At 40.7% G+C, this 24,682-nt stretch overlaps 1 protein-coding gene across 6 annotated transcripts in view; it reads right to left on the bottom strand.

The window, feature by feature from the left end:
- brd1a (bromodomain containing 1a) overlaps positions 1–19,060 on the bottom strand; it is a 35,128-nt gene extending 16,068 nt beyond the window's left edge. Inside the window, exons 1-8 of one of the 6 annotated variants that reach the window (XM_026231558.1) lie at positions 18,906–19,060; positions 18,706–18,817; positions 16,751–18,116; positions 16,477–16,633; positions 12,867–12,998; positions 12,642–12,770; positions 5,744–6,056; positions 4,041–4,283 (exon numbers count right to left, since the gene is read on the bottom strand). In XM_026231558.1, the coding sequence (XP_026087343.1) occupies positions 4,041–4,283; positions 5,744–6,056; positions 12,642–12,770; positions 12,867–12,998; positions 16,477–16,633; positions 16,751–18,099 (2,323 nt within the window). In that variant the 5' untranslated portion in view covers positions 18,100–18,116; positions 18,706–18,817; positions 18,906–19,060. Of the gene's footprint in view, positions 1–4,040; positions 4,284–5,743; positions 6,057–12,641; positions 12,771–12,866; positions 12,999–16,476; positions 16,634–16,750; positions 18,117–18,705 lie in introns of all 6 variants that reach the window. The other 5 variants (XM_026231565.1, XM_026231575.1, XM_026231593.1 and 2 more) reach the window with 5 other exon arrangements.
- Positions 19,061–24,682: the final 5,622 nt, after the last annotated feature.

Below are 24,682 nucleotides of genomic sequence, written 5' to 3'. Positions count from 1 at the left end.
AGGGGTCCGGAGACTGCTGCCATCCATGATGGAATGGGGAGGAGCAGGGAACGGGTGACTCCTGCCGGCTGCCCAAAAAACGGCGGAGGAGTGTCGTGCCATCCGCCGAGGGCCGTCTAGTGTAGTGTTGCATGGTGCACCGATACTTCAAAAGTATCGCGATTCTCAGAAATTAAAAACGTCACGATTCCTAAATTTATTAGTATCGATACTTCAAAGAATGACTGCGTTCCAGATTTGTAAGAGAAGTATTTCATGTTGGTGTGTGCAATGCATGCTTCCAGTGCCTCCCTATGGACGTCTGTGTTTTTTCTCCACACGCAAGCAGCAAAAAAGCACTAAAGCGAGATGGCTGCATAAGTGGCTTTACTAAACTGAGTGCATAATCGCATTAAATAATTTAAGTTGTTCAGATGAACAAAGCACAAGGTTTTCTTGCATAATTAACATTTTAATTGTTTAGTCAGATAGTTCATTCTGTATATAATATTCATTATATAGTTATGTTCTGTATGCTAAATATGAAAACGAGCGTATCTGCACAGCACCTATAACTGCGCTTTGTATCTGCTGATTGCTGATCGAGATTTACATGCTTGGCTCACTGACCCTGTATACTCATTCATTTCATTCATTCAAACAAGATGTATCAGTTCATTCAACTCTTTCACGAATGAGAAGATCTCTCGATCTAGTTCAGTGAAGGACGGATTTGTTCACTACATTCAACAAATCACATGCTCCGTCACATCTTGAGTAACTCTTTGACAGGATGAAACAGTTCACAGAGCTGTTCATGAGCTGCGCATGCGCTGCTCATGCGCTGCTCATAGCGCCGAGCTCGTGCGCTGCTGTGGAGGGAGGAACTTCAGTGAACAAGAAATATGAGTCTAGTAGCAACGTATCTTCTGTGATGTCCCCGATCCACGGGTCGGGGTGGGTAAAGAAATTTCACTTTATTTGTGGGCTGGAGCGGGCCAAATAATTTCATAAAAGCATGACCCGCGCATCACATCGATGATATTTGAGAGTCCCACAGGTCACCGTGAGCGGAATTTTACATCACTATTCACGATAGCCCAACGGATTGGAAAACACAATAGCCCCAGGAGGTGGGGGCTAACGATTTTGCGAGCCCTGCACCTCAGATCTATTTGTGAAACACTGGTTTCCACACTGGTTTCGTTAAACAAAATAAATGATTATTTTAAAACATTGACTCAAAAGAATCATGGGTTCACTAATCTGATCATGAACTTGTATTACTGAGTCAAAGATTAGCTATTATTGAACATCTCGAATGAATAAAGACTTCAAGTTCATCTGTAAAGCACATAAAGCTATTGTTTGAGTCTATTTCATGCATGATTCGCATGGATCTGCTAACTGAATGCAAAGAGTGAGTTCTAGAAGAATGTTTGTGTCTTTGAGCATGTATCGCTCACTTGGAGTCGCTAAATGAACAGCTGTTGTTCTTTTTTTTTTCAACGGAGGATCAGTTGCCCTATTGGTTAAAATCCCCAAACTGTTTACTTAAATATAAAATTAATAAATGACATAAAAAATAAAAACAGGGGTTTTTGCGTTATGATGTGGTGGGCTGCTGTGGGCCAGAAAGCCTGGGCAACATTTTGGTCCCAGTCCGCCGCTGAATAGCACACCCCTATCCAAAAAGCACAATCAGTTGTATTAATAATGTTATCCTGAGTGTGAAGTGTTACCAGAATTTGTTTTAATTAAGGTGAAAAATAAAAGTTTTGTGTTTAATGTGTTTGTGCTGATGTTGAAATGGATTTCAAAACATATGGTATCGAAAAAAGTATCGTTAGGAACAGGTATCGAAACTGAGGTATCAAAATTGGCACCGGATCAAAAGATTTTGAACAATACAAAGCCCTATGCACCGGTGCCTTCATCTGTCCTGCGGCAAGTGCTACTGTTCAGCTTCCACTCTCTGCACAGAAACTTAAACAGTGCACATTTCTCAAGGTTAACATCAGACTGAGTGGCCATGTAAGGCTGCTGCTACTTAAATTTTTCAGATAAGCCATATTTGTGGTGGACAAATGATAAGTAATCATTTGGATGGCCTGCCAGATGCACTGTATTACCATCAGAGGTGGGTAGAGTACCCAAAAACTTTACTCAAGTAAAAGTAATTCTAGAAATATTTACTCAAGTAAAAGTACTAGTCTTGAATAGTTACTTGAGTAAGAGTAAAAGAGTATTGGATAAAAAATCTACTCAAGTAGTTAGTTACTAGTTACTTTGGGTCATATATACGGAGCCTATTTTTATTTAGATGTATAGATAAAATGTATGTAATGTATGTGTGTATGTATAAATTTATATATTTCATCAGCCTTTACTCCAATTTATTAAATTTATTATAAAACCCTGTCTGTTTACTTAAGTAACAGATATATGTGTAATGCCATAACATATTTTAATACGACTGACTTCATATTAAAAGTGAATTTAACATTGAAAGTTAATGTGATATAAATATTGCTACTAATCTTTCATTGTTCAGAAAGAGAGCAAATAACATTTACATTATTAAAGAACATTTTCACTGACAGTCTAGAGTTCAGTCACTCTCATAAAATCCTATTAAAATCATTGAAACTGTTAACACTGTGAAATCAATATCTTAATTATAGATTCGTACACACATCTGCACTTTGTTGTTTCTGACGAGAGAATTTGCCAGAAAGAGGTATTCAGTCAGTGAGCGAGTGAAGGAAGCACCGGCATTTCAGCGATGAATCATCGGAACACCTCTGATTGGCCATTGCATTCAAAAGCTCAACAGAACCGTGTGTGATTGGTTATAATGCGCAGCGCTGTAAAAACGCACCTGTCTCTGGCTCAGCTCCAGCAAGCGATCACAGATCTGAATTTAGCAGCTGATGATATGACTTGCTGAACGTACTCGCACCGGTGTGATTGTATTAAAATTAATAAAATCTCAATCGGCTATTTTTTGTCTTTTGGAAGCTGCATTCAACTTGACTCCCCTCTGTTATAAGCCACACACGTACAACAAACTAATGTAACAGTGGTATCGTGTACTGTAATCGAATGTAGCCCAAGTTATTACCTGTTAAAAAGTAGACAGCACATGCGTTCATCTAATAAGGATCTCCATCGCAAGCAAACAATAGCCTTTTCAGATTTGCTTTCAATTCAGGGCAGTTCCATAGCCCCGTTTTCAACACTGCTGATATTCTTAAACGTTACAACTCTGAGTGAACCGCTTCAGACGCTCAGCGCGTGCGGCAGGGAACTGAACGACTCATTCAAACTGATTCATGAACCAATTCACTCGTTTGCCGTTTGATCAAGCCTTTGAACAGAATTGACTCAAAAGAATGAATCATTCGCGAATGGGCATCGCTCATTGCCCAGAGAAAAGTAGACAGCGCGTTTGGAATAAACTGAAGCATTTATAACATTTATTGCATTAAGATAAAGTAACGAGAGGAGCGTCGCCCACAGTAACGAAGTAAAAGTACAGATTTTCCCCCAATAAATTTACTCAAGTAAGGGTATAAAGTACCCATCTTTAAATATACTCCGAAAAGTATTAGTTACCCCGAAAAATTACTCAAGTAAATGTAACGAAGTAAATGTAACTAGTTACTACCCACCTCTGATAACCATAAACCAGCCGTTAAACTTCGTGACTTTGCCAATGTGGATTTTTCCATAAAATTCATACAATTTTGGTCAACCAAGCCTCTTCTAGTTGAACGAATAGTTGAATATAAGGAGGTTGCCCTAAATAACAGTGATGCTTACCTTAGCCAATACTAAAGACACAAACTGTGATTTTAATCAAGAAGTTTGCTTGTTTATAAAGTGTCTTTTGGGCATTTAAGCGCTTATTGGTCAGGGTAGCTCTACAGAGGCAGGAAGCGACAGGAGAGGGATAGGATCAGTATGACCATGAGATGGGACTTGAACTTGAGTCGCTTGTTATATCAAAGTGATACCTACAAGGATTTGAAAGATATTGCAACATTTTTCAAACAAACCTTTCTGAAGGATATGGCAGGATTCTTTTTCTGCAGCATTCTCCAGTTCAACAGCAGGAAAATACTTCTTCAAACTCAGCTCCATCCTCACATCACTAATGATTTTCTTAAGCAGCTTAAGTCGTCTCCTCCGTGATGGGCTGGATTTCATTGCTGTGATCAGATCCAACTTTTCCAATAGCTCCCTCAGCTGCTCTTCCAATGACATGTGCTCTCGATTGGCTGGAACCAATAAGCGGTCCACTGAAAGAGTAAAAAGGCAACAATTCTTGATTGATTTATTCAAATGTAGGGATGGGAAACGCAAAAACATGTGATCATTATGATCTGACATAACTCTTCAGATTTACTGATTCTTAGGTGAAAGTTAACGTGCCTTGCGTTTTTGACTCATACATTACACGTCACATCCTGATGTCAAGTGTCATTATTGGATCATTATTTTGCCTTGTCCAAATACCTTTTTATACAGTCTATGCCAGACTGTCCAAAGCGCAGTGCCCTGAACGCACGCTAAATCCACAATATCCCGAATACCTGGCTTAGCGTATCCTATTCTCAGCCTCAAACGTCATGCCCACGGACCACTGGCTAAATGTCTAATGCATATGAGACACAAAAGAAAACACTTCAGGAGTGTCGAAGTCGTCATCGGATTGGTTGAATTCCACAGGATTTCTGGGAGACATGTGTGTCACATTTTTTAACGTTCTGCCTGTAAACAAAGATGCCGTGGTGCCAAACCCTCTCACGAGAGAAGAAAGTCACAGTTTTTACAACGGTGACGACGAGTGCTTATCAGGGTCAAATAAACGCTGGGTTCTCAAAAGTATGTGGAATATTTAAAGTTCGCAGCACAGAATCTTTCAAATATGTCCGAGAGTTTTACCGCTGGTCTGTTAAAGTGGCGACATTTCCACTTCCGGAACGTGATAACGAACTAAACGAAATGTGATTAGTTGTCTGACATGTCGGTCAAACGGCTTCATGGGTGGGTCTTAGCCAATGAAAGCTGCCATGAATTCCAGCCCTTCAGCCATCAGTTTAAAGTCTGGCTATGCGAGACTAAGTGTATTCCATCATGCATCATGTTTTGGAAATAAATCGCTAGACTTTTTGCTAAGATAGCGAGAGGTCACGGAAACCTTTCCAATGTAAGTTAAATTTGATTAATAACACTTGGGCCAAATACAGGAAATATGTTATAGAAGTAGTCAAGTGAAAAGACTGCAAGTGTGAGTATTTGGACAAGGATCTTTACGGGTTGTGTGTGAACACAAGCACAGATTCCAGGAAATTGCTGAGTGTGAATGAACCAAAATCTAACAATCCAAGAACAATTGCCGGGAAACATTACCTGTGTATTATCTGGAATCTTAGTGTGAAAGGGGCTTTAGTTTCAAGGAAGCACTAATCTAAGAACTATGTCGCATGGTGACATTTGACAAGAAATGTCACTGGATAGACAAAAAGACATGCTTGAATAATTACATTTGTTTAGCTATATTTTCAAGAACACATGAAAGGAAAAACAGTAGATATGCATGTGATTTTCATTTTGTTTTACATGTACACATATCCAATGACCTCATACTAGCACAGGGGGTGCTTTGAGGTTAGTTTGCTTTATGTCCACAAGGAATTACCTTTTACAAATCATACCAATCAAAAGACCATTGAGACTACAGATTTTGTGTATTTACCATCTTCCCAGGAGAAAGGTGCAGATTGCTCGATCTTAGGTGGTTCAAGCAGGTGCATGCCAGTTTCAAAATCAAAGCCAATTCTCAGAACATCTCGGTGAGTTTTCCTTAGCACAGCTCCACCCTGGTCTCTTAATCTAACAGCTGCTCTGTAGAAGAATGTATCCTTGCCATTGTACTTCATGCAGTTTTCAATAATGAGATTGAAGTCAGCTTCAAATTCATCCAGATTCTTGTAGCCTTGTGCATCAATGTGTTTCCTCATGGTGGAAAAATCCATAGGGTGCAAGATGTGGTCCATATAGTCAGGCACCTGTGAGGAACACACAAAAAAATTAGGAAATTCTGATCAGTAGAGCTGAAACAACGAAACGATTTAATCGATTAAAATCGATTATTAAAATAGTTGTCAACTAATTTAGTAATCGATTCGTCGCTAAATAAATTTTATTTGCCATAAGCGGCTCATTTCGTGCATATTTCAAATCTGCGGTGACCAAAGTGTGGCAGTAATGAGCCACCGGAGGTTTTACTCAGCCAGTACAGCAGGTGAAGTAGCGAATAGCCAATAGCTGGCCTCGTTTTATGTCACGTGCTTCCCGAACAGCGTCTCTGCAGCATTCAGCGGGAAGTGGGAGTACTTTACTTTGAGCCTTCAAAGTGAAGAGTAACCTGTAAACTCTGCACTACTGAACTGTTTAAGGGGCCGTTCAAATATCGTGTCTTTTGCGTGCTCAAGTTCGTTATTTCCTATGTAGGCGCGCAGTATGCACTCTCATAATGGAAGCGACGCGATCGCGACACGCACGCGGTGCGATGCGCCCGTTTTTCCAGGCGCGTCCACACCGCATCCATTTATCCTTTGCTGAAATTTCCGGGTCTTCATGGAGAAGGCACGTCATGGAGAGAGCACGTCATGGTTGCTTAGCAAAGGCAGACGCCTCAGGGGCGCTTCTGCCCGAGCGCTTTGGAAAGAAGGAGAAAGCGGCGCGACTAGCGTTTTCCACGCGTTTTTAGGTGCGATATGTGAACGGCCCCTAAGAATTTTATTTGTGCAGATTCTCCAGTACAAGGTTGTTTGCAAATGTTTAGTCGTAAAAGCTGATAACATTGCTTTTAACAGTTAACATTTAAAGCTTTACAAACATGTTATGTTATCAGTTTGTCGTTTACCAGTTCATAATTCAGACTTGCAGCCTAATTATGACTGAATGAGAGAGGTAAATGTTTGAGTATATTTAAAATGCACTTCTGTTCTAAGTATTCACTGCTCTTTTTCACACAGCAGGTTTTTTGTGTGTGTCCCAATTTGTTTTTTCTGGACAACCTTCTGTTGGATTTTACTTTAAATTGTGAGTTCCATTCAGGTTTCATGCCATTGGCACTTTTTTTCGAAGGATTGTTTACAATTGGTTAAAATCTCTTAAAAATCTATGCTGAATGATAAAGACCCTTTATTAATAATTTACTTGGGGAAAAAATGGAAAAAACTAAAATATAAGTACATAAACCGATTAATCGTAAAAATAATCGACAGATTAATCGATTATCAAAATAATCGTTAGTTGCAGCCCTACTGATCAGTGACAGAGACTCTGAAGCCTCTAAAAAAAAAATAATAATAATTAAAAACTTGTTGTATTTTGAAAAACCTTTGAAGTCCTATATCAATAATGACATAATTGTGACAAACGCAGTAAGATTTTTTTATGTGCTTTAAAAATCCAGAAATCATTCAAATATGCTTGATTTATTATAAGTGGTGGGCCGTGTTGCCGCAGTGGATAAGACATATGCCTTTGGTGTGAGAGACCCGGGTTCAAATCCACTGTGAGACACCAATGTGTCCCTGAGCAAGACACTTAACCCCTAGTTGCTCCAGAGGCGTGCGGCCTCTGACATATATAGCCATTGTAAGTCGCTTTGAATAAAAGCCTCAGCTAAATGAATAAATGTAAATGTAAACGTATAAGTGTTCGAAACAGTCGTGCAGTTTTTTGTGATACTTTCTTTCAGGATTCTTTGATGTATAAGAGTTAAGTTCAAAAGAAAAAAAAAGTTCTTTTAAAAAAAAATCTCACTTATTAAACTTTTTAATGGTAGTGTATATTGTGCACCCTGTTTTAGAGCCCGACCGATATGGATTTTTGGGGGCCGATGCTGATATTAACTCGAAAAGAGCCGATTTATAAGCCGATATTTTGATTTTGAAAATAAACTGGATATTAGACCCATTTCCTATATACTGCACTTAGACAACATTCAATAGCAAAATATCTGCCTGTTCTATGTATGTGGGCTGTATAAACCATTTTCCAGAAGAGATTATGTAAAAAAAAAAAAAAAAGCCTTAGATTATAGTCTCAATGACTAAACAATTGCACATCAAAAGTATATATTTTTTAATGGTCAAAAAAAACAGTCTGATTTTAAACATTTAACACTTTTACTTTCTTCCAGTTGAAGCTGGTTTTAACAGTCTGTGTGTGTTCTGTAAATAAATTATAATACTAAAGTATTTGCAGAAGTAGTCCGACACTTTGCTGCTACAGCATTCACCTTTTTCAGCCATCTGTAGGGCAGAAAGAGACAGAGAAAGAATAAGCATGTGTATTAATAATATGACCATGTATCATTACTCGTGTCATCATTAGAATTAGAATGATAATAAACAGGGATCTCCTACATAGGCAAAAATGAGAAATATATATATTTTTTATTTGTCAACCAATAGGTATTACCTATTACCTACTTCTTTTTAACAATATTACAACATTTTCCTGTTATGTCTTTAAAGCTGCTTTGAAACAATCTGTAAAAAATAAAAATAAATAAAATAAAAAAAGCGCTTGTTCAGCTCACATTTATTTACATGTCCCCTCTGGTTAATCATTTCTGACGCACCTACTCGAAGTTGAATGGTTAACGTTAGTGTCATGAACACACCGCTGTCAATTTTGAGAAGAACCACCTTCAATCACGTTAATAGCAAGCATTTAAGGGGCCTGCTAAAAAGGAAGCTATATTAGCGTTAGAATAACATAAGGCTGTAAATATCGAATATTTTAGTAATCGAGTCTATGATAGGCTTTTGTACATTCTGCTGAACAACAGCCTTTAACTGGACTTTTATTTTGACGGGTTGGCGTACATTTACAGTTCTGTGTGTGTGATGTGATGCTGCTTTTACTTAAATCAAACGGTCAAATGCTCATGAAGTGACTGTCAGAGCAGTTCTGGAGATGTTGTTCATGTGTTCACGTGCTTATTTCATACCTGTCAAGTTTTGAATTTGAAAATAAGGGAAATTTTCCGGCGCCCACCGCAAGCAGTCCCACCACCCCAACAAAGCTCCAGTATCCCTTACATTTTAAGGCAGGTGTTATAGCCCAAATGAAAACACAAAAGGGTATATATGAAGAGCATTTATTTAAAGGCTTATTTGCATATTTTCTGTTAATTTAACATTGCTTGTCTTTACATTTACATTTTATTTTCATTCCACACATTCTTTTCATTTCATATTGCTTTTCTTTTACAGTTTTTCTTTTTATTTCACATAACTTTTCTTTTACTCTTTTAGTGAGTTGTTGTACAAATTTGTTGCAGACTTTGCATTCTTTAAAAAAGTAAATTCGCTGTCCCATTTATCCTGGTATTTACACATGGGTTTTGGTTCTTTGGCAGGTGTGCCTTCACTCTCTATCGTAGCATCCATCATCCGTCTCGGTTTTTTCTTTTGTTGTTGTTGTTTTTCCCGCGTTATAACTCATTTCACCTGACCTCACACACCCCTCGCGACAGGCTACTTACAGGTGGCAGTTATCGCGAGACTAGTGACAGAGCTCAGATTGGGAATGTTTTTATTATTATTATTTTATTAATAACGCAGGTTAAAATAAAAAAAAAAAAAAATACGGGAGATTTACGGGAAAATACTAATACGGGAGGACGGCGGGAAAGAAGGGTAAAATACGTGACTTTCCCGGCCAAAACGGGATACTTGACAGGTATGGCTTATTTAGTGAGACAGCGGACGCTGAATTCACCGCGAGCTTAATGCGCGCTTACGTGTGTTTAATGAATGAAGAGGCGCTTCTGCACCATTCATTAACAGAGACACGCAGAACATGCAGGATTCATATTTAAACAGACTATTCCGTCTTAATACTTACAGATATTCGTCAATATCGTGATTTGATGTAAGTGCAATGACCTATTTTTAATGAATTCATTCAATAACATAACAGCTGTTGTTTTTTCGAGGCACGCTGTACATAACTTCTAGTCATTGCCCCCCTGCCACAGTTACCCGGTCATTATGTGGGAAACACTGCAGATATATTTAGAATAAGTTAAACGATAACGTTATAGTTTGACATCTTATTAACGTTCGCACTCTTCCACTGATAAACATGGTATTAGCTCCGTGGCTAATCTAATATATAGATTCTAATATAGCAATGCATTAGTGGCTGTAAGTGATGTTACAGAATATTTATAAGTGATAATGATAGGACCGTTAGCTAGAACTACCACATCATTGTATATACAGTGTATGAACTAAATCATTTCACATGAAGAACGACAGACTCACCGTCAAAACAGAAAAAAAATCTCCGTGGCTGGCTTGGCTGATCGCTTTCTTCGCTAGTGGATTTCTGGCGCTGTTGTCAACTCTGGAGCTGCAGAGCTCCCTCTGGTGGGTAAACTATGCAACACTCATAACATGAGTAAAGCATGAGACTCCGTTTCTCATGTTCCATCGGCCGTTATAAACGCCGATGCCGATTTAAATGCAATAAGCTCATATCGGCCGATAATATCGGCCGGCCGATATATCGGTCGGGCTCTACCCTGTTTGTTTTAAAAAATCTATAAGCAAACCTTTTCCAAAGTGTTCTTGATCTACGTTGTGACACTGGATGTTTAAATTATAATCTTTTGCAAATTATAAATGCAATGAGTTTGCTTCTTTCTTTTCTGAGAAGATCATAAATATCAGGAAGGCGATTAGCACATCCTCAAGTAATGCAGAGGTCAGACAGATTCGGCCAAAATATCAAAAATATACTATGTCTATTTTTTAAACAATTGATAGCAACATTCTGGAAGACATAGTGCAGCAACTAAAATTGTCAACCTGTTGTCTTGACGCACTTCCCACATCTTTCTTCAGAAGTGTGATTGACTGCTTTAAAGCAGATCTCTCAGAAGTGGTGAATGCCTCACTTCTTTCTAGGACATTTCCAAACTCCCTAAAAACTGCAGTTGTAAAGCCCCTCCTGAAAAAGACCAATCTTGATAACACAATTTTGAGCAATTTTAGACCAATATCTAATCTTCCTTTTATAGGCAAAATTATAGAAAAGGTAGTTTTTAAATCAGCTGAAAAAATCCTTAAACTCAAATGGATACCTAGACAATTTTCAATCTGGTTTCCGACCGCATCACAGCACAGAGACAGCACTCATTAAGATAATAAATTATATTTGCTTAAATTGTGACTCTGGCAAAATATCGGTGCTGGTATTGCTAGATCTCAGTGCTGCGTTTGACACTGTCGATCATAACATACTACTAGAGAGACTGGAAAACTTGGTCGGGCTTTCTGGGATGGTACTCAAATGGTTCAGATCATACTTAGAAGGGAGAGGCTATTATGTGAGTATAGGAGAGCATAAGTCTAAGTGGACGTCCATGACATGCGGAGTCCCACAAGGGTCAATTCTTGCACCGCTCTTGTTTAGCCTGTATATGCTTCCACTAAGTCAAATAATGAGAAAGAACCAAATTGCCTACCACAGCTATGCTGATGATACCCAGATTTACCTAGCCTTATCTCCAAATGACTACAGCCCCTTTGACTCCCTCTGCCAATGCATTGATGAAATTAATAGTTGGATGTGCCAGAACTTTCTTCAGTTAAACAAGGAAAAAACTGAAGTCATTGCATTTGGAAACAAAGATGAAGTGTTCAAGGTGAATGCATACCTTGACTCTAGGGGTCAAACAACTAAAAATCAGGTCAGGAATCTTGGTGTGATTCTGGAGACAGACCTTAGTTTCAGTAGTCATGTCAAAGCAGTAACTAAATCAGCATACTATCATTTAAAAAACATTGCAAGAATTAGATGTTTTGTTTCCAGTCAAGACTTGGAGAAACTTGTTCATGCCTTTATCACCAGCAGGGTGGACTATTGTAATGGGCTCCTCACTGGCCTTCCAGAATGCTGCTGCCAGGATTCTGACTATAACCAGAAAATCTGAGCATATCACACCAGTCCTCAGGTCCTTACACTGGCTTCCAGTTACATTTAGGATTGATTTTAAAGTACTTTTACTCGTATATAAGTCACTAAATGACCTAAGACCGAAATATATTGCAGATATGTTCACTGAATATAAACCTAACAGAGCACTCAGATCACTTGGATCAAGTCAGTTAGAAATACCAAGGGTTCACACAAAACAAGGGGAGTCCGCCTTTAGTTACTACCACAGTTGGAATCAGCTTCCAGAAGAGATCAGATGTGCTAAAACACTAGTCACATTTAAATCTAGACTCAAAACGCATCTTTTTAGCTGTGCATTTATTGAATGAGCACTGTGCAATGTCCGAACTGATTGCACTATATTTTCTCTGTTTTATTTTATTTTTTTATGTAAAATCATTTTCTAACTGTTTTTAAATGTTTTAATCATTTTAAAAGTTGTAAAATTGCTTGTTTTATTTTACTTTATTTTATGTAAAGCACTTTGAATTACCATTGTGTACGAAATGTGCTATATAAATAAACTTGCCTTTCCTTGCCTTTATGCTTAAAGACACTGTGCATACAAAAATACCTTATGCCATTTATTTTTTCAATCAAAATTCAGGAAAATGCAGACCAACCTCTGTAATGCTAACAGGCTCTGCAAAAATGTGTGCTTGGTCTTTCTCCTGTAACTGATCCAGCACAGTCCTCAGAAGGACTGTCAGAGGAGTGAGTTGGACCTCCATTAATGTCTGCTGAAGCATAATCTGCAACACAACCACAAATATGCAAACAATTAACATTAGCAAATGTTACTGTTACAAAAACCTCTCTTAATTTAAAGCAGCATATTGTTCTCATACCTCTTCTTTCTTGAGTTTCTCTCTCTTCCTTATCAACTCTAGCAGGAGTCTTGCTCGCTCAAGGTCATGTCTCAACCATTGCCACTTCTTCAGCTGCTCCTTCAATGCTTCAGTTTGCTCTTCTGTCTGTTTCTGTCATTACAATGTTTTCAAATTCAAGAAAACTATGTTATTAAAATGTAAAAGCATGCATTGTCATGTGTAAGTGCCGCCTGAAGAAATATTTAACCTAAAAAAAAATGAGTATTTGCTGAAAATGTACTCCCCCTCAGACCATCCGAGATATAGATGACTTGGTTTGGTAGGAAATTGAGAAGTATGTCACTTGCTTACCAGTGGATCCTCTGTAGTACATGGGTGCCATCAGAATGAGAGCCCAAGTGATGTTTTTCCAAATATGTTTAAATGAAGAACTACTTGGCCTGAGGGTGAGTACATTTTTAGCAAATTTTCATTTCTGTGTGAATTATTCTTACAATGCTGCATAAGGATATACAGGCAAACAAAAATCTGATATAATTTTGTGTATGTGTGTGTGTGTGTATATATATATATATATAGAATTTTTTTAGTGGGAACAGGGCACTATAGTTCATTTATGTAAGTGAGGATAGCAAAATAACGTGAACTCATTATACCCCAAAAAAAAACTCTTTATAGAGTGGACTACCAGTAAAACTGATAAAACTGATAAAAATGTGGAACCAAACATTATTCAGACCATTGACTAGAGATGTCCCGATACCCTTTTTCTCTTCCCGATACCTGGGCTCAGGGTATCGGCTGATACAGAGTACTGATCCGATACCTGGGTGTGTATACTGTATACTGTAAAACTTCAAATTATAGCCGAGTCCCAAATAGACGCCTGTCTCTTTTAAACGCCTGGTGTGACGACAGGTTTGGGTAAATAAAGGCCGGTCTCAAATAGAGGCCTGGTCTGTTTTTTTTAGTAGTGGGTTGTAGGCTATTTGATCTTCTCAAACCCGTCAGATCGTCTGTTCTATGTTTTGATTAGATTTCATGTGACAGACACAAAAACAGTTCATGAACGACTCACTATGATAACATAATAAAGAGGTTAACGAACTTTCTTTTAGTCTTCAGTTTTCTTAATTCTCTCAATACCTCCATGGAGACAAAAATAAATAAGTATGATTTGACATTTTAAGCTGAGAGTTTTCAAATTTGCCGAACAAAACTCAGGAGAAGCAGCGACATTTCTCGGTTGATACAAAGAGAGCTGGATACGGAGCGGCTGAAAAATTCCTTTAAGGTATGCTTGCGCGTGTGTGTTCGAGGGAGAAAGAGGAGGTAATATATTTCATTAACTTCGGGGTGTTATCCTTAGGTATGTGGCCTGACAGTAGCTTCTGATAGAGGTGAGGATCACCTTATCCATTGTTTCAAAGAGGGAGAGCCGTGCGCATCTGGGCGAGAGCTGTGTTTAGTGCAAGCAAGGCAGGCAGAATTAGCGGAGGCTGGAGAGGGAGAAGTGGAGGAGAGCGACGTGGAGGAGGAATTCGCCAATGAACTTGTAATTGAGGATCGCAGGGATGATGATAGTGATGAATAGAGTAATTTTCTATCACACGATTGCAGTTGTTTTACAGGGTAGCCTTCATTCTTTCTTGTTGATATGTTTTGGGCAACAAGTTCATATGCTCGATAGATTTTAGCGGTAATATTGTTCTGACCCTTGCTGTCACATCGTTTCATTTTTTTATGCTGCCAATAATATTAGACATTTCTTACACTAAATTATTTGTTAAACACATTCGTTTAGGGGTAAGTTAACTTGTATTGTTCCTCCCATCGCGGTCACATAGTTTCGTTTTTTATTATTTATTTTTTTAAGCTGCCAATAGCCAAAGACATTTCTTACATTAAATTATCTGTTAAACACATTCAAATTAATTATAAATAAAACGTAATATAATGTGGTAACCTCCTACTGTCATGCTTGAACATCTCAACACTAAATTAAAGGCCCGTCTCTTATAGACGCCTGTCTCAAATACAAGCCGGTGCAGTTCGGCGATTTGGGTAAATAGAAGCCCGGGCTATTATTTGAAGTTTTACGGTATACAGCTGTATATACTACTAGCCCTGTGTAAATTGCTAGAATTATTTTATGCTGTGCTTCAGACTTATCCCTTAATAAAACATGAACAAATACATGGTGAACTACTGTATTTATTACAGTATTCTTATTATCTGACATGAATTTGACAGTAATATTATTTATTTTCTTAAGCGAAAAAGAACTTCAAATGCAGCCAAAAATCGAACACTGCAAAACTAAAAAGGGTATTTTAGTTTTACAATATAACTGTATAAAAAACTGCATCAAATAAGTCTAGGAATATAAAAAAATTATATATTATTCAGATAATCTCTTTACAACAAAACAAGTAAAAAACAAGCAACCGTCTAGACATAATTATTATTATTAATAGAGACATATTATTATTACTAAATAGAGACATAGCTAAATCTACTGTAGGCTACAACAGTAGCTTAATATATTGTCAATTTACTCATGTTAAACCAAACATTTATTTTGATGGGTTGCCATGAAGATCTTTGAGTGTCTGTGTGTATGATATGATAGTTTTCTCAAATGAAACTGTAAATTCTCATGAAGTGACTGTTTATGCTTTTGTGTCCTCATATAGTGACACACGGCAGAGACTACAAAACCACGAGCTCTCGCACATCTGCGCCCGTCACCCACAGAGATGGTAATATTTCAATAGGAGTAATATTTCAATAGTATTTTGCAGTTTAATATTCACAGACACTAATATATATTCGGCTAAAGTCTGGAGCCCTGCGCTTGAACGCAGCTGCGGGAACCGAATATACTCGGGAGTCAGTAACTTACTACAGGTACTACAGAGACGCTGGTATCATCACAATTTAAAATTTTCAGCACCGACTTGGTAGTGAAGTGGCAGTACTTCTGAAATAATCCTAAACAGCGGACATACTGCTAACCATCTATAATATAGAAGCGGCTTCACTGTCTGTTGGCAGTTTAGAACGCGATGAGCGATCTAGTCATATATAGATCAGTGCTGCTAACGTGCTTTCATTTCTTCTTCGAAGAAGAACCGTGCAGCGGTTAGGCAAAGCTAGTGTTCATAACTAAGTCTTGAAAATGGTATCGGGTCGGTATATGGGTTCGTATACTCGCCGATTCCAGAATTTGTTGTGGTATCGGTGATATTTCGATACTAGTATCAGAATCGGAACAACTCTACCATTGACCTGACCACATTTTGCTGAAGTGTTGTTTCTTTAATTGCTAGTGCCCCCTTTTTACACCACAGACGGAACAAAATTAAGCTCTGCTTGGTAATTGGTTGACCTTAATTGGTAGTATCTAATTGAGTAATTAAATTTAAAGGCTGAATAATTTTTGGGTGATTGTAATCCATTACATACCTTTCTATGTAATTGATTACAATTTGACATTATCAAGATTTGTTTTGACAAAGTTTAACTCTGAGTTCTTGTCATATTTTATTGCCATTTTCTAAACTATAGCAAATAAACTGTGAGAAAGTTTGAAGGTGTCTGAATAAATTTTGGTTTGACTACTTACCGGCTGTGTGTTTTTCTGGAAATGTAGGCTAGCTTGGAGGCGTCTGTTGAGTGGCACTCCATTCCTTGAAAGTCTTTTAAGCATCCAATACTTCAATACAAGTTCGCCAAATGCCTTCTTCTTCTGTAAAGAAACTTGATTGAGGATTGTGTTTAACCTGTAGGAGAATATAACAGTATACAATGAAATGAAAAGTCTTGATTATTTGCACTGAAATGGCTTAAAAGAGTCCAATATCTCACCAGCTTTTGTCAAATCAAAGATTCGTACAAACCTTTCAGGTGAAAAACTGGGTACAGATGCATTTGGAACTGGGCCTACAAATTCCACCTTGTTGTCTTTAAGTCTCTTCTGTTTTTTTAATCTTGTCCTACTGTTCTTTTTGTCCACTGACTGACAAAGTCTGTCATTTGTCTTAGTTTCATTATAAATTGTAAGCGGTCTTTTAACGGAGCCATTTGGGGTGTGGGCCCCACAGTAGGCTGTCTTTTTCACAGAAAAAGTGGGTACATCTGAGTCAGTCAACTCTTTAATAGGCTCCATCTTCATAAAGAGACCAGCCTTCTGTGCACAGCTGACATGAAACGCAGTGTAGCAGTTCGCTTTGTGGCACTGGATACAAGCCCCAACACCTTTTTCTTTACAGAGGTAGCAGGTAAGCTTCCATCGAGCTGGCGGAATATTTGAAACACCATCAATAGGCTCAATGAAGACCATGTTGGAAAACCCAACCTCGGGAACCCATAATGCACAAACAACATGACCCCATTGGTCATCTTCTGTCTTTTTGACCGCTCCTCCCTTGTTAGGGCAGAGGATGCAGTTAGCAGGTTGTGTTGGGGACTGCAGACAATGTCGGCAAAGCCACTGTCCCTCTGGAATATATGGAACACCATAACAATCCTGGTGAACAGCTAGATTGCACATATCGCAGAACAGGATGGCATTGCTGTCCATGCAATCTCCATCCATGCATATGCAGCAAACAGCATCTTCATCAATTAAGAACTGTAGATTCTGTTGGCCCTGACTCTCTAAAAATGATTCTTTTTCAAAACGGTCAAGAAGGAACTCAAAGGAATTAGGGCAAACAGGGTTAAGACCTTCATTCTTTCTTTTCTTATTGACCAGCTCAAGCCAGGCATAGTCCTCTTCGTCCATATCATATTCCACCTCCTCATTCAGCTCTTCTGAAGTTTTCTCCTCAAATTTGTAGTATGTAGAAGGTCTGCGTGGGATTGCGGGGAGACTGTAATCCACTGTGCGGAATTTGGGCTCGGGAAGAGTTCTGCCTTGCACTAAAGCATTCTGTGGGGTAACAGCAGTGCTCTTTTTATGCTGGTTGTTTCTGAGGTTTGCAGAATGTACCAGGACCTGCTGGTGTTTTTCAGCATTCTCCTTATTGCTGGTACACTCCACAAATTCCTGTGCAATGGGATCCTCATCCGTGATGATGTAGAGCTTGTCAAAGATGCTGAACCGGTGCATCCGGCCATTAACTTCTAGTTCAACCATCGTCTGGGCCTGGGCGTAAGTCAGTGTCTTACGGTTTGAGAAAAGTTTGATAGGGGAAGGTAGCCGCTGAGGGGAGAATACTTTGTGAGGCAGATATTTTCTTTTCATTGAGGATTCTTACAAAGCTGAAAATAAAACATAACCAGTGTTATTTATAATACAACAGTGCATTTTTATTATATGTTGATTCATTCCACAAAAATTAAACCATGCTGTTTTACATGACTGAATCTAAATAATCCATATCACAATGGATAAAGATATTCAAAAGTTAATGTTACCATGGTAAAATGATGCAATGTATGTTGCTTTGGTATTGATGTATACAACGGCACTAAAAGCCCAGAGTATTTCTACTTCAACTACAGTTTTACCAAGGTATTATTAGGTTACTACGTGATAGCATGGATTACTATAGCAGCGTAGGCGCAAATAGGTCGCATTTTCGGGATGAAACAGGAGAGATCAGAGACACCATTCGGACGTACAATTCAAAACATTTTAACCATTTAACGTGTATCAAAAACATTCAAATCGAAACAGTTTTTCTACATCACATCAGAGTTTTAGGGTTCGCCTATCCCCTAAAATACTGCCCATGTAACGTTAGGCAGTTTGCGATGTTTTCAAATCTTTTCTCTTTATATTCCCAGGCATTATAAAAAAGGTGCAAATCGCAAAACAATGACGTTATTTTATTATCGATCATTTTACCTCTGATCTGCTGAATAAAGAAAGGAGCAGCTTTCTGGCGAGGTGGCCTGCAGTTATTCCGTACACAATGTTCTCATCCAAGGACCACCGATTTAAATCTGCATGAATAAATCTGGAATGCTGCAAACGCTTAACCACAGCGGACGACAGGACTACAATTATGAACTAATAATCAGTACAAAAAAGCTTGGTTTGATTACCATTCAAACACAGGGTCGTTTCCTTTCCGGCAAGGAACGGCGATATGATTATTTGCCTGCAACCAACAACAATGCGGATGGTTCACTACGAATAGACGTCCCATCCGCAACGCACAGCGTCATGACGTACCCAGCTCGCTTCTTTTTCCTCTTCTTCTTTGATGTTTAACGGCGGTTGGCATCCAACTTCAATGGTCAATTACCGCCACCTACTGTACTGGAGGGTGAACCGGAGCTAGACAAAAGAGATAAACTATAACTAAAATGGAGACTTCCAACTCTCTTCCCCCACCCTTTAAATAAATAATAAATATTTCCAAAATTGTGTTCTATATTCTCTTTGCTATCCCTGTGTTACCCAGCTCGCTATACTGTCTATATGGCTCATAGGGTCTTCTTTTTCTTCTTCTTAAGGTTTTATTGGCTGTTGACAAGCAACAAAATGTTGTATTACCGCCACCAACTGGTATGGAGTGTGGATCAAGATGACATTTTATATCCTCTCAAACAAATTATTTATTCTAAGATACTGAAAAATAAAACTATAACATTTATTTCCAGATTTATTTTGTAAAATATCCCCTAAAATATCCCCTAGTATAAATCACATTTATTTATTTTTTTTTTCTATTAAAGTCCTTCTTTCAAGCTCATATTTCTGATGGTCTTTCACTTTCATGGTCTTCCACTACTATAGGATAATGATCACTTCCTATAATCATTTCTCTATTTACATCCCATAAGCATACCCCCGCAAGAGAATTTGATACAAGTGTAAGATCAATAGCTGATTCTGTGCCCGTTTTGACATTAATCCTTATACCCCTTCCATCATTTAAACATTCTAGGTCTTTAATCTCCATTAACTCTTCAATCACTGTTCCATTCCCATCATTGCAATTATCCCATAAAGTGCTGTTAGATTTTGCTGTATTTGACTGAGCAGTAGTTTGGGTGGCTCGCCAATGTACTAGATTTCTCTAATACATAAAATAAGTAAGCTTGACCAAAGTTCTTGTGGGGAGAAGAATTTATTGAAGGTAGCAGTGTAGTAGTTCTTCAGCAGTGATGTTAGCATGTCATCCTTCAAACAGTCTTAACCCAAAGTACTGTCTGTGAGAACAAACCGTTATACCTGTTAACAAATGTGCTACAAACAATACAATAGCCGCGGTCAGTGTCTGTCAGGTCAGTGCGAGCCAGGGCTTAAAGCGGGCCGGGCGGCGCTCATAGTCTCGGGCCAGTAACACTGAGGCCAGAATAGAGGGTTTTCACCGACGTTACGTTCTGGGCGGTAACCCGGATGCGCGGCCATTGTGGAGGTACTCGGTGTAAAAAACTGAACGGAGTACAATGGAGTATAGTGCGCTTTGGATACTTTAAGTGAATGTAGCCATGTCTAAACAACTGAAAAGTTCAACAAAACGTGCCCAAGATGCAAAGGCATATAGGGAAGGACTTGGACCACAAGAAAAGGCGCTATTTCGAGAAATTACGATTTATTGGCGGTGCAGATCCTTACGAGTTAGCTCCCTCTTCTTGGATCCGTGACGACCCGGTGATTCTTCCTTCAGTTGCATATCCCGATATAGTCAACTACCTGGTTTTCTCGCCGAGCCCATACACAGCGGAAGACCTTAAATCCTACAAGGGTTTGGAGGCTTATAACCAGATGGTGTGTGGATGAGTGAGGGAGATGCAGGTTATCGACGACCGTTGTATTGTAAAGGGCAAAGTAAGTAATGCAATAACGTCTTTAATCAACCTATACTTAACTGTATGATATCATTGCGATACTCAAGGTGTAGCCAAGTGACTCTCAATCATTATTTTTTTTTTCATTTCAAAGACTCCCAGTTTGCTATCTACACTGTACACTATCTGAATTAGTTTCATAGTATTTTATTCTATCATATAAATGCACATGTACAATCTGACACCCCAAAAAACCACACACTATTATTCTCGAGCTGTCTTATTAGTACAACCTGAAACACGGCAATAATTAACCATTTTCCTTGACGACTTTGGGATATACTTCAGTGCCAGTGCTTTGTTGTGATGTGGAGTGCCTCCAACATGGCCGACTTCCGGTCTGATGACGCGCCGTGAAAACGTCCCCGGTTACTCACGTAACCTTAGTTCCCTGAGAGGAGGGAACGACACATTACATATGGGGAAATCCATTTCCTCGAAATTATGAAGTCTGATTGAATAACTCTTTTGCTTGCAAATAGCCAATGGCGCCCTCGCCCTCACCTGATTGGCTGACAGCCATCAATATAGGTGACGGTGGGTGCCAAAACCCTCAGAATCTTCCACTGAACGAGAGTAATGAGGTTGGAAGGTTTTCCACACGGCAGGTTACGTAATGTCTCGTTCCCTCCTCTCAGGGAACTAAGGTTACGTGAGTAACCGGGGACGTTCCCTCATCGAGTCGGTCGGCCATGTGGGAAATACTGTCCGGCCTAGCTCGCATCGAGCCACAGAAGAGCATAAGCACTAGTTCTTACAGCGCGTTAGCTCTAGGTCGGGTACCGGACCTGGTTTAAACACCTCTTGGCACAGAGCCAAATCAGCTCTTACACCATCGTAATCCAGTGCACCCAGATAAGCAACACTGGTGTGATATGGGGAAAATGCAGCAATATGTTGGAGCTTGGGAATACACTGCCGGCTTATAATGCGGGCTTAATAAAGGAACCACATTAGATAGTGAACGAATACCTCAACCGCAGCTATTACAAAAATAACTGACGCTGACCTGGTAGAAACCACGGCTAGTGCACGCGCTAGGCAGGGCGTGCCCATAGCTTAGTCCAATGACTAAGTGCACCCCGGTTGGGCAGGCGGTTCCCCGGGAAGCATAAGCTAGTCGCACAGCCTCCACTATCCAGTTTGATAGCCTCTGCTTCGACAGCGCGCTGCCCTTCTTGGCACCCGCGTAGCAGACGAAAAGCTGCTCTGAAGTTCGAAACTGGCTAGTTCTGTTCACATACTGTATGCACGCAGGGCAGCACGGGACACAAAGCGCACTTCTGAGACACTGAATTACTGTCCTCCTCTGGGGGAAAAATGCTTGAATTGTAACTATCTGAGCTCTGAACGGCGTTGAGAGCACTTTAGGCGAATAGCCGCGTTTGGGTAAAAGTCTGACCATACAATCTTCCGGTCCAAACTGCATACACGCGCTGTTCACTGACAAGGCATGCAAGTCTCCCACTCGTTTCCCGCAAGCTAGCGCGAGCAGTAGCGGCGTCTTAAATGAGAGCACTTTAAGGTCGCTAAACTCAGCTGGTTCACAAGGTGGGTTGGACAGCGCATTAAGCACTAATGACAGGTCCCAGACCGGCATCTGACGAAGGCGGGGTGGATTAAGCCGCCTAGCTCCCCGAAGAAAGCTCGTTATCAGGGGGTGCCTCCCCACTGAATGGCCGTCTAGCAAGTCACGACAAACGGCGATAGCGGCCACGTAGACTTTCACTGTAGATGGGGTACTGCCAGCATCCAGACGTTCCTGTAGGAAGGTCAGAATAATGGAGATATCGCAACTCCTGGGGTCCTCATTTTTGTCAACACACCAGTTAGCAAATACTTTCCACTTCAGAGTGTATAAACGCCTCGTCGAAGGGGCTCTAGCCTCTGCTATTGTCTGCAGCACTCGCTGATATACTCCACGCTGATCTGCCACACATGCAGATCCCAAAGCTCTGGGTTGGGGTGCCATATGGTGCCCCTCGCCTGGGATAAGAGGTCCCTTCTCGGCGGGATCCGCCACGGGGGAAGCCGTGATATGTTCACCAGTTCCGGGAACCACGGCTGGTTGGGCCATTTGGGTGCTACCAGGATCAACGCACATCTCTCCTCCCTGATCTTCTGCAGCACCAGCGGCATTAACTTGACTGGGGGAAAACCATACTTCCGTCCCTTTGGCCAGCGGCTCGACAGCGCGTCTCCCCCCAGGGGGGATGCTGTCAGCGAGAAGTACAGAGGGCAGTGGGCGTTCTCTTGCGACACAAAGAAGTTGATCTCCGCTTTGCCAAACAGATTCCAGATCATATTTATCGTTTGCGGATGGAGCCCCCATTCTCCGTGTACAATGCCGTCCCTGGACAGCATGTCCGCGCCTCAATTCAAACTGCCCGGTACGTGCACTGCTCGAATCGACAGAAGTACCCTGTCCGTCCATAACAGCAACTGTCTCACTAATCCCTGCAGGGATCGCGAACGCAAACCTCCCTGGCGATTGATGTATGCCACCACCGCTGTGTTGTCCGTTCTGATGAGAACATGACGGTGTTTCACAAACGGAAGGAAACTCTGCAGCGCTAGATGAACCGCTTCCATCTCCAAGCAGTTTATATGCCAGTGCGTCTGGTCCCCTGTCCACGTACCGAAAGCTGGTCTGCCATCGCATAGGGCTCCCCAGCCTGATAGTGAAGCATCCGTAGTGACCACTACAAGTCTGACCACTCTGCCCATAGCAGCACCCTGCTCGAATATGGTCGTGCCGTTAAGGGGATAGCTCTGCATTGAACGAAGAGGGCTAGTGTATTGTGAATCGACTGGATTCTCGGCTCTGACAGCTTCGCGATCATAGAGCGCGAGTCCAGTATCATACCCAGGAATGTGATATATTGGCGCGGCTGCAGTGTGCTCTTCTGAATGTTCACAGACAGCCCCAAACCTGTCAGATGGGCGAGGAGTCTGTGTTTGTGTTTCTCGAGAGCGCTTCTTGACCGTGCGATGACTAACCAGTCTTCGAGATAGTTCAGTATGCGCATTCCACTGAGCTTCAGGGGAGCGAGTGCTGTATTCATGCATATTGTAAATACACGGGGAGCCAAAGTGAGCCCAAATGGCAGCACTTTGAACTGGTACGCCACACCCTCGAATGCAAAACGCAGGAAGCGCCTGTGATGTGGGGCTATCTGGATGTGGAAGTAAGCATCCTTTAGATCCACTGCAATGAAGTAATCGTCGGGCTGAATGTGCGCGAGGATCTGCTTCACAGTTATCATCTTGAACGTGCGTTTCGCGAGCGCTTTGTTCAGTAATCTCAGGTCTAAGATGGGGCGCATACCTCCGTCCTTTTTCGAAACTAGAAAATAACGGCTGTAGAAACCGGAATTTCTCCGTTCCACGGGCACTATCTCTACTGCTTGTTTGGCCAGGAGAGAGGATATTTCTGCTCGTAGCAGCGGGGCGCTCTGTTCTGACACTTCTGTCATAATCACACCGCCGAAGCGGGGTGGTCTGCGAGCGAACTGGAGCGTATAGCCGCGTTTTATCGTGTTGATCACCCAATAAAATGCCGCGGGGAGCGTCGCCCACGTGCTGAGATGACTCAATACAGAGGGTATACGTGCGCGCCAGCCACCGGGGAAGCATTGACCGCTATATGAATGGCAGGTGACTCGTTCGCGGCTTCTTGCACGGGAACAAACATAGTCACCTCCTCGGGTTTCCCCGAGCTTCCGCTTTGCGAAGCGTCTCTCGGAGGAGAGGCTTCGCTTATATAGCGGGTAATAGTAGAGGGAGGAAGAAAGCTCTTTTGCTGAGGCATGTAATGCATGTTTATTGAAACAGAACACAGCGGTTTTATTCTCACAACATTTACATCTTTGATGAACTCTGGGTGGGAACACGCTCTTTTCACAGCGGGTCCGACGAACACGTCCCGCACTCTCTTCCCCCTGGCACGAGCATCAGGAACGCTGCTCCTTCTTGCCAGCCGGGCGCCCTTGGCTGCTAGAGGCCGGTTTAGGACCAAAACG

The sequence above is a fragment of the Carassius auratus genome, chromosome 4 (assembly GCF_003368295.1).
Source record: "Carassius auratus strain Wakin chromosome 4, ASM336829v1, whole genome shotgun sequence".
Lineage (NCBI taxonomy): Eukaryota > Metazoa > Chordata > Actinopteri > Cypriniformes > Cyprinidae > Carassius > Carassius auratus.
Note: the sequence above shows the minus strand (reverse complement) of the source record. Positions and strands in the feature narration are given on the sequence as shown.